The sequence below is a fragment of the Barbus barbus genome, assembly GCF_936440315.1.
Source record: "Barbus barbus genome assembly, chromosome: 43".
NCBI classification, from domain to species: Eukaryota; Metazoa; Chordata; class Actinopteri; order Cypriniformes; family Cyprinidae; genus Barbus; species Barbus barbus.
In genome coordinates, this window is record NC_136721.1 from 2385964 (window position 1) to 2401890 (window position 15927).

General features: G+C 34.7%; 2 protein-coding genes across 2 annotated transcripts; both read right to left on the reverse strand.

Moving 5' to 3' along the window:
• Positions 1–433: 433 nt before the first annotated feature.
• Positions 434–12116, reverse strand: LOC306862664 (transmembrane protein 185-like). Its single transcript, XM_079405588.1, has 7 exons — positions 11961–12116; positions 9737–9913; positions 7683–7890; positions 6322–6405; positions 6023–6199; positions 3483–3606; positions 434–2285 (listed from the first exon to the last, which is right to left on the reverse strand). Exons 1-7 carry the CDS (start codon positions 11996–11998, stop codon positions 2041–2043), a joined length of 1053 nt encoding a protein of 350 aa, XP_079261714.1. The 5' UTR covers positions 11999–12116; the 3' UTR covers positions 434–2040.
• Positions 12117–12692: 576 nt separating this feature from the next.
• LOC306862403 (ankyrin repeat domain-containing protein 46-like) lies at positions 12693–15815 on the reverse strand. The gene is made up of 4 exons (XM_079405198.1): positions 15707–15815; positions 14925–15249; positions 13545–13703; positions 12693–13452 (listed from the first exon to the last, which is right to left on the reverse strand). Exons 2-4 carry the CDS (start codon positions 15233–15235, stop codon positions 13236–13238), a joined length of 687 nt encoding a protein of 228 aa, XP_079261324.1. The 5' UTR covers positions 15236–15249; positions 15707–15815; the 3' UTR covers positions 12693–13235.
• Between the last annotated feature and the right edge of the window lie 112 nt (positions 15816–15927).

The window sequence follows — 15927 nt, forward strand, 5'->3', positions numbered from 1 at the left end:
ATCTTTTCACGCTGAGGACAGCTGAGGGACTCATATGCAACTATTACAGAAGATTCAAACACTCACTGATGCTCCAGAAGGAAAAGCCATGCATTAAGAGCCAGGTGCAAAATAAAGTGCCAAGGTGCAAATCGTTTTCAGACTTGACTCTTGTAGCACTGATGAAGTGTTAAGCCCGGAAACGTTTTGCACATTTGTGGCTTCTGGATAATAAATATATATGAGCAGTTTGGCCTATTTTACTTATGTTTTGACCGCTGGATTTACAGAAATCATCTCACTTTTAAGAAGTGTTTCCTCAACATTTAAACACTGCATCAACTACTGATAAACACATTAATTTTTATTTCAATCAGTAGGTTAACCATGTATTACTGTCTTTGGGAAACTTTTGTCTTTCAAAACATTAAAACATTCACTTTATTTCTTATTTGCAGTTAATGCAGGGATTCCCTTTTTTTTGTCATCTGAACAGTTTTTAGTGCTTTATTTTGATTGAACCTTGACATAATGTTTAATGCACTTCATGTTTGTTAATAACAAAGAATGAAATTTGTATTTTTATATCAAGAGGGTACAAGATTATCCGATTTAAATCAATGTGATAAACAAGTAATCCAAATTTACTAGTCTGATTACATTACCTAAAATGTCTATTGTAATGGATTACGTTAATAACTACAACTTTTGTGTAATTTGGAATCAGTAACAGACTGCAATTTTAAAGTAACTTACCCAGCTCTGTTACGATTTAGATATTTTTAAAGTGTCATTAATGTAAAAAAAAAAAAAAAATCAACTATTCCATTTAAAATTTTATTTTGACAATTTAGTTGAATAATTGAATAACCAACGACAGAAAAAATGAATAGCACACGACTGACAGCAGAAAGAGTTGCAGGTTATTAATATACTGAATACTTGAATAAAGCGTGAGCCTCAGTAAGCACCCGTCATTATATGTGATAAATATAAAATAATAGATAATTCCAAGAAGAAAGGAATTTGAAACATGAAAAGATTCACACAGCTTCTGCTTGATAACATTTTAATGTGAGGCACTGTCGAGAGCTACGGTATGTCTTGCCTTTGCAAAGGATAATATACGTAATATTGGTCCACATCCACATAAAAAATAAAATAAAAAAAAAAGATATTTCTACGGCTATTCACTCAGACCAGCTGAGAAAGTGAATTAAGTACATGTCTGCTAGCCATTAAACAACAGGACAATATTTCATATTGTCTTGCATGACAGTCTCCAAAATAAAAATACAAGTTTTTAGGTGTAGGATAAGCAACATACGGCAACTGGTCAACACAAATAGCAATTAAAAGGGGATTAAAGGAAAACTGTTACTGTAAGAGGCAAACTCAGTGGACTGAAGTTACAGGGCACATACAGGTAGTGGTTATATTATGTATCACACTCGAGTGAAATTGTGAAAGTCTGGAGAGTTCTGCACTGAAAACATCAATCTTCTTTTCATTGGCTAGCTTCAGTCACAGATGAAGAAATGAAGAAATTCACTTCAGATTGACGTAAATAACACGTTTCTTCCACCGGAAAGGCTGCAATCACTGTAGAAATGAGAAACCGTCGTCGTATATTCCCACAGAGAAAAACCTCGCCGATTCAGAACGAATGTTAAGAAAGCTGGATAGCTAAGAGCGACGGATGAGTAACTGAATGCCTACACCATACATGGATTTAAAATACGGAGAAAGCACACAACTGGTAAAAAACAAAACACTTTGCTTATTTACAGATTAGACAGTCTCTCGGAGAGTCCGGAAGGTTCAAAGATCCACTCCAGAAGGCAACAGGTCCCATCTACAGATTTTACAGACACAAGGCTATGGTTTACAAAACGCTTGGGAGGCAGTATTTGAGCTCAGCTCAAACACAAAAGTCTTTCCTTAAGAGTCTCAGGAGAAGCATCTGTGTATTTTCTTTTTAAATGGTACGTCCTGAAGCGGAGCCCACTGCATAGTGCGATACTGTTCATGAACAGCCGAACGAGGACAGAGTTTTGAATATTAGTCTGGCATGTCGATGCACAGTTTGGGCGGCGGCACAAAGTATTTGCCAGGACTCTGGGTGATCACCACACCCGTCTTCTTACGAAATATGGGAGGGATTTTAGGCACCTCGTGGATGGGCAATTCCTCGGACACATCGGAGTCCTCGTGGTGCAGGTCATAGGATATGTTGCCATACTCCCTCAGGAAGGGGAAGAGTTCGAGAAGAAACTGGCAGAAGTCTTTGCGAATGCCAAACCACCCTGATACAGAGGGAAATGAGAGAGGAAGAGCTCAAGTCAACACTGAAAGAAAATTAGGGGAGCATACAGTACATTATCATTTTCATTTTAAAACAAACATCTAAATATAAATATGGAACAAATGGCTTGCGCTAATCATTTGTGATACAGAAATGTTCAGAAGAAAATGCGAGTGAGGGAAACAAATCATGTGGTATGAGCTAAACGGCAACATTTATCACTTAAGGTTTGGGGTTTGTTTAAATCACTCGTTACAAATAAGAAAAATTGTATTAGTAATGCCTACTTTGGTACACACCACTATGTAGTTCTTAGAAAGCTAAACGGTATGATGCTATACTGGAAGCATATCCAGTTTTGATTAATTATTATTTTATTTAAAAATTATTTGCAAACACTTCTGAATCATTCTTGTCAAGCCATTATAAAAGAATGAGTAGCAAGAAGACAGATATACTGATGTTCAAAAGTTTGGGATCAGTAAGATGTTTTTTTTAATAAGTCTCTTCTGCTTGATCAAAAATACTGTAAACGGTAACATTGTGAAATATTGTTGCAATTTTAAAATAATATACTTTATACAATTTATATTCATTAATATTTTTTTTGGAACCTGTGATACTTTTTTCAGGATTTTTTGATGAATAAAAAGAAAAAAAAAAACAGCATTTTTAAAAAAAATATAAATATTTTCTAAAAATATAAGTCTTTACTTTGATCACTTTATATCAATTTAAACCATCCTTGCTGATTAAAATTAATTTTTACTGACCCTAAACCTTTAAATCGTAGTGTATATTGTTATAAAAGATTTCTATTTTAAATAAATGCTGTTCTTTTTAACTTTTTATTCATAAAAGAATCTGGAAACAAATTATCACACGTTCCAAAACATTAAGCAGCACAACTGTTTCAACATTGATAATAAATCAGTATATTATTATGATTTCTGAAGGATCATGTGACACTGAAGACTGGAGTAATGATGCAGAAAATACAGCTTTGATCACAGAAATAAATTACATTTGAAAGTATATTAAAATGGAAAAACATTTTAAATTGTAATAATTTCACAATTTTAGTGTTTTTCAGTATTTTTGATCAAAGCCTTGTTATGCATAAGAAACTAGTTTAAAAAAACATTAGAAATCTTACAGATCCCAAACTTTTGAATGGCAGTGTAGGTAACACACGTACAGTGATTGCCTCCTTTCTGGCCAAACGTTGTCACCATTAGAGTCACCAAAGAAACCCAGAGGGGAACAAACACCGGGACGTAGTTGGAGTTATAATGACCATCCAGCTTGTGAACGAGAAGAATCTGAAAACACAAACACTGATGAAAATCAACCCTGGATCGATAAAGCTCACAAATCAGCTGCATAAATTAAATCATATTAATCAATTAAACAAAACACTACTATTGAGTAAACCATTGGGTGAACTATTCCTTTAATATCCGGTCAACTGATACATTGCACATAGCTTATCTTGGTGCATGTGAGTATATTCAACTAAAATATTTTGATAGAGATGTGGAACAGAAATATGGTCAACTGACCTTGAACTACTTCATAGCTCCAGAAGTATTTTTCCCATTCAGAAAAAGGCAAATTATATTTTTTTCAAAATAAAGTTCTCTTATTCACAACACAGATGCTGAAAGTTTAAAAATATGTCCTGAAAAATATGACAGACTGCGGTCAAAACTCTACAGCGCTCCAGATGACAGCTGAAATTACTGCCAGCAAAAATTAAACAGGATCCATATGAGTTTTTAGTTGATAAATGACAGGATAGCTTAATAAAGATGGTTGTTCAGACATGCTACAGTGCGAGTGCTTGATTTATAACCTGAAGTATACATCAGTATACATCACCCTATTCATTTCAAACCAGACATCCCAAAAAGCATCATAAACCTGCAGTATGTAGATCATAGAGGTCTTGTTGTCTTGTCAACTGCCCACGTGTTATTTTTTCACTTCACAGGGAAGCCAAACTGTTGACTTCTCAATCTCTGTGTCGGGCGTGTCTGGAGCCATATTCAAATAATGGAAATACATTTAGAGATGTAGAGCTACTGCTGCACACAAGACGGATTGTCACATGTTATTTTAGACATTGCTTTGCTTATGGCAATAACTCTAGAAAACAGCAGTGTGTGAGAAGTTAATAGCAGCTGTCACGTAATCAAGATTAAATGACACATTTGCCATAATAGCTTTGATCATACAGACTCTGTAATTGTGGAGATATATTTAAGTTTTTTTTTAGAATGTATGATTTTTATTAGGCTCCATACGGTTGTTTAAACTTGTATAAAATCTTTTAGTTTAACATGGACCTTTACAGTTATGCAAGTTCTGTGATCTACAACTGGCTTGGTAAGATTTTTTTGAAAGAAATCTATACATTCATCAAGTATGCATTAAAAAGCAGTAAAGCTTTTTAGATTAAATAAACGCTGGTCTAATTAATTTTCTATTCGTCAAAGAATCCTTTTCATTGTATTAAGGTTTCCACAAAAATATTAAGTAGCACAACTGTTTTCAACATGAATAATAATAATAATAAATGTTTCTTGAGCAGCAAATCAGCATATTAGAATGATTTCTGAAGGATCATGTGAGTAATGATGCTGAAAATTCAGTTTGATCACAGGAATAAATTACATTTTAAAATATATTCAAACAGAAAACAGTTATTTTAAATAGTAATAATTTTTCACAATATTACCATTTTTACTGAATATACACACACACACACACCCCACACACACACACACACACACACACACACACACACACACACCCCTCCAAAAGTTTGGAAACACCCCAACCTTCCTAAACCTTCCAACAAGACAATGACCCCAAGCACACTCCAAGCTGTGCAAATCTTATTTGGAGAGGAAACAGTCAGCTGGCATCATGTCTGTCATGGAACGGCCTCCCCAATCACCCGACCTCAACCCCAAACGAGCTACTGTACTATGGGACTAATGGTGGATATTTTGATGAATCGAAAATTTAAGTTTTTTCTATGTATAAACTGTTTATGTAATAAAATATGTTTCTGTAGTTTGTGTTGTCCCTTATCAGTGCAAAATTATCACAAATTAAAAGGGATTCATGACAATATTGTCCAAAACCACACTTTTCTAGGGCGTTTCCAAACTTTTGGAGGGCAGTGTATATATATATATATACTATATTGCCAAAATGATTGGGTCACCCCCTTCTAATGAACAGGTTTGACTACTTTAGTAATTTCTAGGAGTACAAATCTTAATGTTAAAGCACATAATGATATTCTAGGGAATTGTGTGCTTTCATTTTATAGCAGCAGTTTGGACAGGACCCTTATCTATTGTAACATGACAGTGCCTCTGTGTATAAGACACGGTTCAGAAAGACATGATTGATTGAGTCAGTGTGGAAGAACTTGACTGGTCTACAGAAAGTCCTGATCCCAGCTGAACACCTCTGATTTATATATATATATATATATATATATAAAATGATTTAGTTACTAATGTGCATAAAAAGCATGAATAAAACAGTTATTAAATACTGGTTCTGTATATTGAGTAAAGGACAAAGATGAAGATAATCCATTTCTAGACTGGTTTAAAAAATCATTATGGGCTGATCTCTACCCAAGACATGCTGAGTGTCTTCAGCTTACTTATTGCATAAACACAATCAAGTAAAAACTGAATGATGTTGGAATCAAACCTCAAAGGTAAGCAGAGGCACCACTATGGTCATCCAGCTGATTGCCATGGTGATGTGTGTGCGCCGCTGCTCAGCAATGACATCCATGGACCGCAGGAAGAGCACAGACCAGACAATGTAATAGAGCACCACCAGACACAGGAAGGACATGAGAATCCACAGCGGCACGCACACCACCTGGAAAAGACAAGGCACTTACTCTCATAACAAGACACAGAGCTCAGATTACAAAGCTGGAGGTCCAACTGCAGGTGACTGATGATATGGCAGCAGTAAATGAGTGTTGCTGCCCCCCTTACCAACCACGGCCAACTGATGATCTTATCCAGCCTCAAAGCGATGAAGATGAACTGAAGAATATTTACAGAGCACAGGATCTCCAGCTGATGAAACAACACAAAGAGTGTACAATCAGGCATGATTCATTTCTGTAAACACAAAGATCGACATGCTTAGGGAGATATACTTGGTATCGTGGGTAAATCTCACAAGAACTGTGGGTCATACATCAATAAAATAAAAAATAAATAAGAAAACATTGTTTATAAAGGAAATAAAACTTGTTTTAAGAGTAAGATTTTTTTTTGGGTAACACTTTAGAATAGGGAACATTTATTCACTATTAACTATGACTTTTCCCTCAATAAACTCCTAATTTGCTGCTTATTAATAGTTAGTAAGGTAGTTGTTAAGTTTAGGTATTGGGATGTAGAATAAGGTCATGTAGAATAAGTTATTAATATGTGCTTAATTACTACTAATAAATGGCTAATATTCCAGTAATATGCATGCTAATAAGCAACTAGCTAAGAGACCCTAAAATAAAATGTTACCTTTTTTTTTTTAAGTTGTGACAATATTTTATATCTTTTTTCTTTACTATAGTATAAAATTATAATGAAAAAAGTTATTTATTCATTTATTTTTCTATTCTATAAAATGTCAAAGATGAAAATACCAATACCAAAAAATCTTGTCAGGTTTATTTAATACAAGCACCATTAGATGTCATTAAACGACTGTATTTAAGCATCACAGTGCAGCCCCTAAAATACTAATTAATTGTAATTTTATATCTTTACCAATCTTTGCCACTGTCCTTCAACCCACTAGATTTTACTAAGATTAGATTAGCCAAGTTATTAATCATTTAAAATATAATAAAGTTTAGTGTGATCACTTTTTCTTTTACATATTTTAATAAGCAGAGGTCAGAATAAGTATGTCGTTTAATTTTTACCTAAACAATATAATACCTAAAAAAAGGAAATTATTATTAAACATTATTTTCACCCATATTTTGACATTTTATTTTCACAAATGTTATTTGAAACATTAAAAGTAGATGCTTTAATACGCTTTCTGTGCATATAAAATCACTTTTGTAAATTTAAAGCGCAAAATTGTTTTGTTTTTGACCCATAAACCAAAGATTAAAAATACAATTGTAAAACAACTGTGACAAATGGGAGTAACTAAATTGTCATGCAACTAAACAAAAATCAGTCTTTGTTTTCTATGCATAAAATATAATTTCTGTTTTTTTTTTTGCATGAAATAGGACCTCAACATATTTGTTCGACTTCAACCGTACTGAAAATGGTCATGGTAGTTTGTTACAGACAAATCTTCCTCTGTGATTGTAAATCATGGCAGCTACCTCAAGCGACCGATCGTGCCTGAATCCCCACACGCACGCCGCCACTGAGACGGGCGAGACGAAGAAGAGTGGCATGAAGACCAAAAGCCAGAAGTGTGTACCCCGCTGCACACGGTCACACACCAGCACCTCGAAGGTGAGCAGGAGGAGGTGGATTCCCACAGCGATCAGCATGGCCTTAAACTCCACGCAGGTCTCACCCTCAGCCCTAAAGACGACAACTTACTGCATGACATGACCAAATTCACACTGTCATCATTTACTCACCTCATGTTATTAAAAACCTGTATGAGTCTCTAACTTCTGCTGAACACAAAAGAAGATATTTTGAAGAATGCTGTAACCAAAGAGTTGCTGGTCCCCATTGACTTCCATACTATGGAAAAAAAAAATACTATGGAAGTCAACGGCTACCTTCAACTGTTTGGAAACTCATACAGGTTTGAAACAACATGTGAGTGAGTTAATGATGACAGAATTTTCATTTTTGGGTGACATGTCCCTTTAAGTCATAAAGGCAACATGATATGGCATTCTCACAATGTTCACTAGTGTGCTGGCAAGACTTTACCTACAACAGAAGCCTAAATAACATTAACCAAATCATTACAAATCATTATTTTGATACCGTGACGGTGTACACACAATGTTAAATAATATAACTTTTAGACAAAATTTAAAAAAGCTGCATATGTATTTTGTGTCATATTTAATACATCAGGCTTTTATAGGTCATACAGTACGATATATTCAGACTCAGTTTAAATCTGAGCTGTTTTTCCTCCATATTCTATGCAATGTTGGTGCAGATGCTGATATGTATATGACCAAAAAGTAGGATGAAATTCTCGTAGCTTGTAATGTAAATCAATGAGATCTTTACTTACATAAAATCATAGAAATATCAGCTGTCACTGTATCTCCAATAATACGCAAGATGATAGTTAAATGCTTAATTTGATTATCAAATCATATAATGCAATGCAATACAATGATGATGACTGAGAGATGCACAAATTAACGTTCCTCAAACCCCTGATGATTTGAGACTGGAACATGAACGCGAGTTTTTCTAGAAATTTATGTATTGATAATCAAGTAAGCCTAAACTGCTTCAGTCCAGTAAGTGTTCATCTTGAAATATCAATATATAACACTATATAAGCTATTAAAGGAGCAAATGATTTAAATCAGGAAAGATTTCACAGCAAAAAGGAATGTATGCCACATTTAGAATGACACTGGCAACAGATTAGATTAGATCAGATTAGATTAGGGAACACATGCTCACTGTTAACTAAGAGTTTCCCCTCAATATACTCAAATATTGACCATAAGCAAGGTAGGTGTTGAAGTAGTTATGGGTATTGGGTCGGGATAAGAGATCTAGAATATGGTCATGCAGAATAAAGCATTAATATGTGCTTTATATGTAATAAAGCGCCAATATGCTGGTAATATGCAGCTAATAAGCAACTAGTTAATAGTGAAAAGTGTTCCCTAATCTAAAGTCATACCAAAGGTCTTTTGCTTGCCAAAAAAGCAACAATCAAGCACACGCCAGAAGGTATGCAGTGAATTGTGTACGACAGGTTTTTCAGCACAGTTTTGATCATTTAAAGGCCCCTGCAATTCATGCATCAGATATGATACAGTAGTAATAAGTGACTTCATTGCAGACTCAATCCTACAAGCTACACAATAGTGATCATAAGTAGGGTTGGGTATCGTTTCAATTTGATCAATTCCGATTTTGCTTATCGATCCCCAGTTTCTTTTCTAATGTGGTTAAAAAAAATGAAGACAAATATTTAGATATCAAACATATTTATTCTGTGTCTCTTTTTGCTAAACATTTAATTGCTGCTGAATACCATGAACAAAAATCAGCCGGCTACATAAAAACTGGACTTGATTAAGAGCTACATAGGTGGAATTAAAATGTTAATTTTACAACAAGTATCCAATTCCTGACCTTAAGTGTCCAATTCTGGAATTGGAATTGATTTTCGATTCCCAACCCTACTCATAAGCAGGGAGAAGTTGTGTCTGACCTGTACTGTGGGTTGTGCGCCCAAACCCCGGTGCCCACGGAAGCCCCAATGATGACCATGAGTTTCCAGAGCCAGATGGGCGCAAACACCGCCCAGTAGCTCCACTGGATGATGCCATCCAGCCTCAGTGACAGCAGCACGGAGAAGAGCAGCAGACAGGTGTAGATCAGGAACTTACTGCAGGACAACAACACACATGCGGTCAGAGCACAAGCTGGACACATCTTTCAAACTTACCTGACTTACATTTAGTCATTTAGCAGACGCTTTTATCCAAAGCAACTTAGTTACAAATGAGGACAATGGAAGCAATCAAAATCAACAAAAGAGCAATATGCAAGTTCTAGACGGGCCTCACTGAGACAGAAAACAAAAGTATCTGAAGTAGCTTCTAGGGCCCTATGATTAAAAGTAAAACTAGCGTCATATCATATACACACAGAACTTTTAAGGTATTCATGGCAACCCGTCAAAATAAAAGTTTGGTTTAAATTATTAAAGACATTGTGCCAGAAATAGGCTATATCGCTATTATTTAGTAGAATGTACGTAATACTACTACTACTGTTTGAAAAAAATTATAAAACTTTTTTTTCTTAAAGAAATAATCACAAAATATTTTAATTTTAATAGTAAATCCCCTTTATTTGCCAAAAATGTAAATGTTTAATTTTCATTAATTAAACATTTAAATTAAATCAATGTTATATGCCTTCATCTGATATCCAGTCAAATTTAAATACACAACACAGACTTTCTGAGGGGAAAAAAACAATTTCATAAGGCTACTGTAAAAATAAATAAAAACAGTTTGTATGCATTCAAATAATTAAACATGCTAAAACACAGAATTTGGTAACAATAAAACATAAGGTGAGGGAAAAAAAACATTTCATACGGCCCTAAACTTCATTTTTGTTACACTTTTAATCAATTAATGTTAAATTGCATAAGTTTCATGATTTTAATTAATTAGGCATGCTTTTTGATTAATAACATTTAATTTGAACATTAAAAAACAAAACAAAAAAAAAAACGGAAAAACTGAATTTAGGAAAAAATAAAATGGATTTCATAGGGCCCTAAGCTTCCCTTACGAAAATTTTGTGCTGTCAAAAGATTAAAAGTTTGTTTACATAATATGTGTGACCCTGGAGCAGAAAACCAGTCTGAAGTCGCTGGGGTATATTTGTAGCAATAGTCAAAAATACATTATATGGGTCAAAATTATTGATTTTCCTTTTATGCCAAAAATCATTAGGATATTAAGTAAAGATCATGTTCCATGAAGATATTTAGTAAATTTCCTACTGTAAATATATAAAAACTTCATTTTTGTTTAGTAATATGCATTGCTAAGAGCTTCATTTGAACAACTTTAAAGGTGATTTTCTCAATATTTAGATTTTTTTGCACCCTCAGATTCCAGATTTTCTAATAGTTGTATCTCAGACAAATATTGTCCGATCCTAACAAACCACACATCAATGGAAAGATCATTTATTCAGCGTTCAGATGATGTATAAATCTCAATTTTGAAAAATTGACACTTAAAAGACTGGTTTTGTGGTCCAGGGTCACATATGTATGTGTTTATATTTATTATGTATGCACACAAACAGTATATATTTTGAATATGTTTACATGTATTTATATTCTCATATTTTATTTTATACAAAAATATAATATATATATAAACAACATTTTTTCTTAAATATGTACATGTATGTGTATATATAGGTAATAAATATACACAGTACATACATATATATTATGTACACAAAAAAAAACCTTTATTTTGGATACTATTAATCGCTTGACAGCACTACGGAAATTACCCATGGGTTTATTGTAGTAAAAGTGCAGTAACCATGGTTTTTTGGCGATTTATGTCATTTGTATAACCATAGTTTCCATGATTAAAATATGGCTAGTGTAGCAAAACCGTGGTTAATTTGTGGTTAGCATGGTTTAATTTGTAGTAAAACCATTTTCGTAAGGATTTGAACGTCCGCGAATAAGAATCTTTAATCTTTATCATCTTTAAGTGCTAAACACATGTTGGTTTTAGTTTTAAAACTGTTAGCTTCTCTGCGAAACCATGCTAAGACGAATCCAAAGGCCTGCACGGAGAACATTAGCAGCTAGGCTAACAAAGTGAACGGTAGCGAATTAAAAACAAACCGCTGGCTTTGATCGTTCACGTAACACACACAAGTCTTACCTAGGGTTGAAATCTTGAAAAACGCCTCGGAGATTCATGGTTTCTTCTTCAGACCATAGTTAGATGAAGAGAGAAGGGAAAGAAGGCGAACTCTCTCTCTCTTCAGACAGCGATCGCGCGACCAAACACGGTGACGTCACACACCCGCCGGAAGACGCTGATTACATTACAGCTGATTATATAAAAACAAACATGTTTCGGGGATTAATTATTATTTCAAGGTCACTGTAGTGAAATAAAATGTTGCATTCATAAACTGAATTTATGCAATTTAACTGACTAAATTATATGTGTATGCATTACAAATGAAGAGCAATTAATACAGTTTTGTTGAAGAAAATATTAAAACTTCAATTTCTTTTAATATTATCAGAGGGAGAACATGCTCGTCTATCAGAAAACACACTGTTCAGGGTAGTATAACCTATCCTGACCAAAAACTTTTCATTTCACATTTAAACTCTATGGGGTCTGTCTAATCTCTTATGAAATCTTTACAATAAAGCACATTATTTATCGCTAGAAAAGAACAACATGCTAGCAGAAGATCAACATTTTTATATGTCTGTTAATTTATACTGGATACAATTTTTTTTTGTTTATATGTCTAAATGTTATTTAGATACATAATACATATTTTTGTAAAATATGTGCATATACACACATTTGATAAAGATATGTATCACAAACTGTATTTTGCATCAAAGAGAATAAGTAGATATACTCACAATTGCTAATTAAAAAAATGTAACCTTTATTTCATAGTGTAGTTCAGAAACATAATTGGTGACATGGGAAAATATCTGTTAAGTGCTTTATTACTATTATTATTATTTTTTGTTAATGTATGGAAAACCATGTGGCATAAATTTGGTTAATATTTACATAAAATCTGCAGTATTGTTTCATGGGGACATAAAATCCACCAAACTGTAGAAATGAACCTGAACCCATTTCACATACACCATTGTTAAAGTGCAAGGGTTAAACTCCATAATAAACACTTTTTGCAATCACAAAACTTTAATGTGGAAATCCAATAACTTACATGAAATAAAAAAAGGTGGTGATGTGGACTGGCACAGAAATTATAGCATGAATGGGTGCAGAATGGGCAATAAAATTAAATGTCTATTTACATTAATATACACAAAAATATTTTAGAATTCAGTCACATAATGTATGATTACAATTCAAAGCGTGGTTACTATAGAAACAATCATCAGCTAATGCAAGATTTAAAAACTGTTTTTAATGAGCTTTCATATTTTCATATTAGTGCACAAGTTCCAGCTGATTAGACGCGAAAGGTAAGACTCCGCTGACGTAATACGCAATGCAGAGCGAGAGCAGAGCAATGACGAGGAGCAGCAAGAGCACTCGCCAGAAGCCAAGATCTTCCACAAACTCCTGCCATGTAGTGCGGAAGCTGGACAACATGCCATCGCTGTGATGCAGGTGTGGGTTGAGAAGAGAGTGGCTCTCCATGGCACTGCAGGAGATACAGCAGCCGATAAATGAAGAACGATTCATCAGTTCGAAAGTTGGGATTATATAAAAAACAGGTAATGGCAATCATCTCACCTTTCATTCTCAGCCATGTGCATCTTCTCCAGACTGGAATGGGAGCTGCGGTTGAAGCCCTTCACTTCCTGTTCCTCCAGGCCCTCCAGCAGATGGAGCGCGTCCTTATTCACACCGCGTCTCTTGGCCAGCACCAGCGGAGTGGCTCCATTGTGATTACTGTTCAGATTAAAAAGCATGGACATGAAGCGGTCAGGCTTTTTGTGGCAACTAAAGATTAAGTCATGAATCCTCATCGAGCAAGACACATTTCAGGGAACTGGCCCTGTAATGTTGGTCAGGAGTTTTCAAACTGGGGTCCGGGGTCCTCAGGAGACCCCAAGGAGGTGCTAAGGGATCAGCAGAAAAAAAGAGAGTGAAGTGGGAAATAAATAAATAGTATAATACAGGGCTGCACGATATATCGCATGCGATTGTCACACGCATCTCGTCAGCAAAGCCGTTTCTGTGATTAGTAGTAAATCTCCATCAAGTGCTTTATCACGTTCAATATCTCAGGTGATTAATCTGTGATTCTGAGCGTGAATTGCGTATCTTGTCGGTGAACTACGGCTCTGTGCATTAAATGGCTCTCCATTTGAAAACAGGTGACGGAGATTTACTACTAATCACAGAACCGGCTTTACTGACGTGCAGCCCTAGTATAATAAAATACCATAAATAAAAGTTAATAATTTTCAGAATGTGACATTATGCTTAAAGACTGGCCAGAAATCCTGACATCAACTCAACAGAAAGTACTTTCCAAATAATATTTTTCACATTTACACTGCTGTTCAATTTTTTTTTAAATGTTAAAAAACTCTTGTTCACCAAGACTGCATTTGATCAAACATATAGTAAATATTGTGAAATATTATTACAATTCAAATGAACTGTTTTCTATATGAATATATTGTAAAATGTAATTTATTTCTCACTACTCCAGGCTTCAGTGTCACATGATCCTTCATTCTAATATGCTGATTATTATTAATGTTGAAAACAGTTGTGTTCAAAAGAACAGCATTTATAGGAAATCTTTTGTAAAATTATAAATGTCATATGGTCCCTTTTCACCAATTGAATGTGTTGAAGTATTAATTTCTTTAAAAAAAAAAATCTGTAGTGTACTGTATGTTTTTGAAATATTTATCTACCTTATATTATTGTGTTATCATTATATTTGGGGTTCTGTGCCTTCGAAAAAAGTTGGAAAACCCCTTTACTTCCATCTGTTATTTCATAGTTTTGATTTTTCTAAATAAAATATATGTAAGTGTCATGAAATGTTTGCCTGGTAAGGTACCGTGGAATAGCATGTGAATGCCAGTATAGCACTATGGTAATTCAGTACCATTATATATCGTCACTGTACCATCAAGATCAAAAAACACTGACCAGATGTCAATCTTGAGGCCGTTGGACACCAGGAAGTGGATGGTGTCTACATGTCCACACATGTGCAGTGCCGTGTTGCCCTGTGAGTCAGTGGCCAACAGATCAGCACCAAACTTATGCAGCAAAGAGCAGATCTCCACGTTTCCCCGAGCGGCAGCCAGATGCAATCCGGTCCGTCCCCGGCAGTCCCTGGTGTTTGGGTCGACTCCGGACTCCAGGAGCCGTTTAGTGTGAGCGAGATCCCCGTCGATGCAGGCCTGCAGCAGTGGCACGGTGGTCTGCAGGGAGTCACTGATGAAGACGTAGGACATTTTGCACCTGATATCTGAGATTTGGAAATAAAAATCACATTTGGAACATATTTCACATCACAATGCTATATTTAATATATAACTACATTGAAGTTACTTTTCTAATTGCTTTATAATCATTATGCACTATATGCAGTCATATGAATAGAGTTTTTTTGGCAATTTTACAAATTAATTTCTCACACCACACTGCAAACAGTTGCTTAAAAAGGCTAAAAACAGCACTTAAAGTACACCTCAAATGCATTTATAATGGATGCTTCATGCGCCAAACATATAATAGGTTAAAGCTTCAAAAACTGTAAACATTTATTAAATAAAGGTTATTAATTATGCTGAAAATATCATGACAACTAAACCTCATGAAGCTAGCGGACTAGCTTAGTCAAGCTAGTATGTTATTCAACAAAGCAAACAAACAAAACACACGACTGTGACCAATAACTTCCTTTATAGAAGGTAAATCAATACCTCGGAGTGATATCTTGAATGTATCTTATCAAATCCGCAGCTTTCCCAACCTCTGTTGTGGGAAAATAGAAATTAAATGACGTAAAAAGATGGAGGCTCAATAGACTACAAGCCCCAGAGCATGTTATGATCACAAATATTTGACTTCCGCGTATTAGCCTCGAAATCTGGTCAGTGTAGTTTTTCTGGCGCTGTTGACTATTAGAACGACTCAGACATGG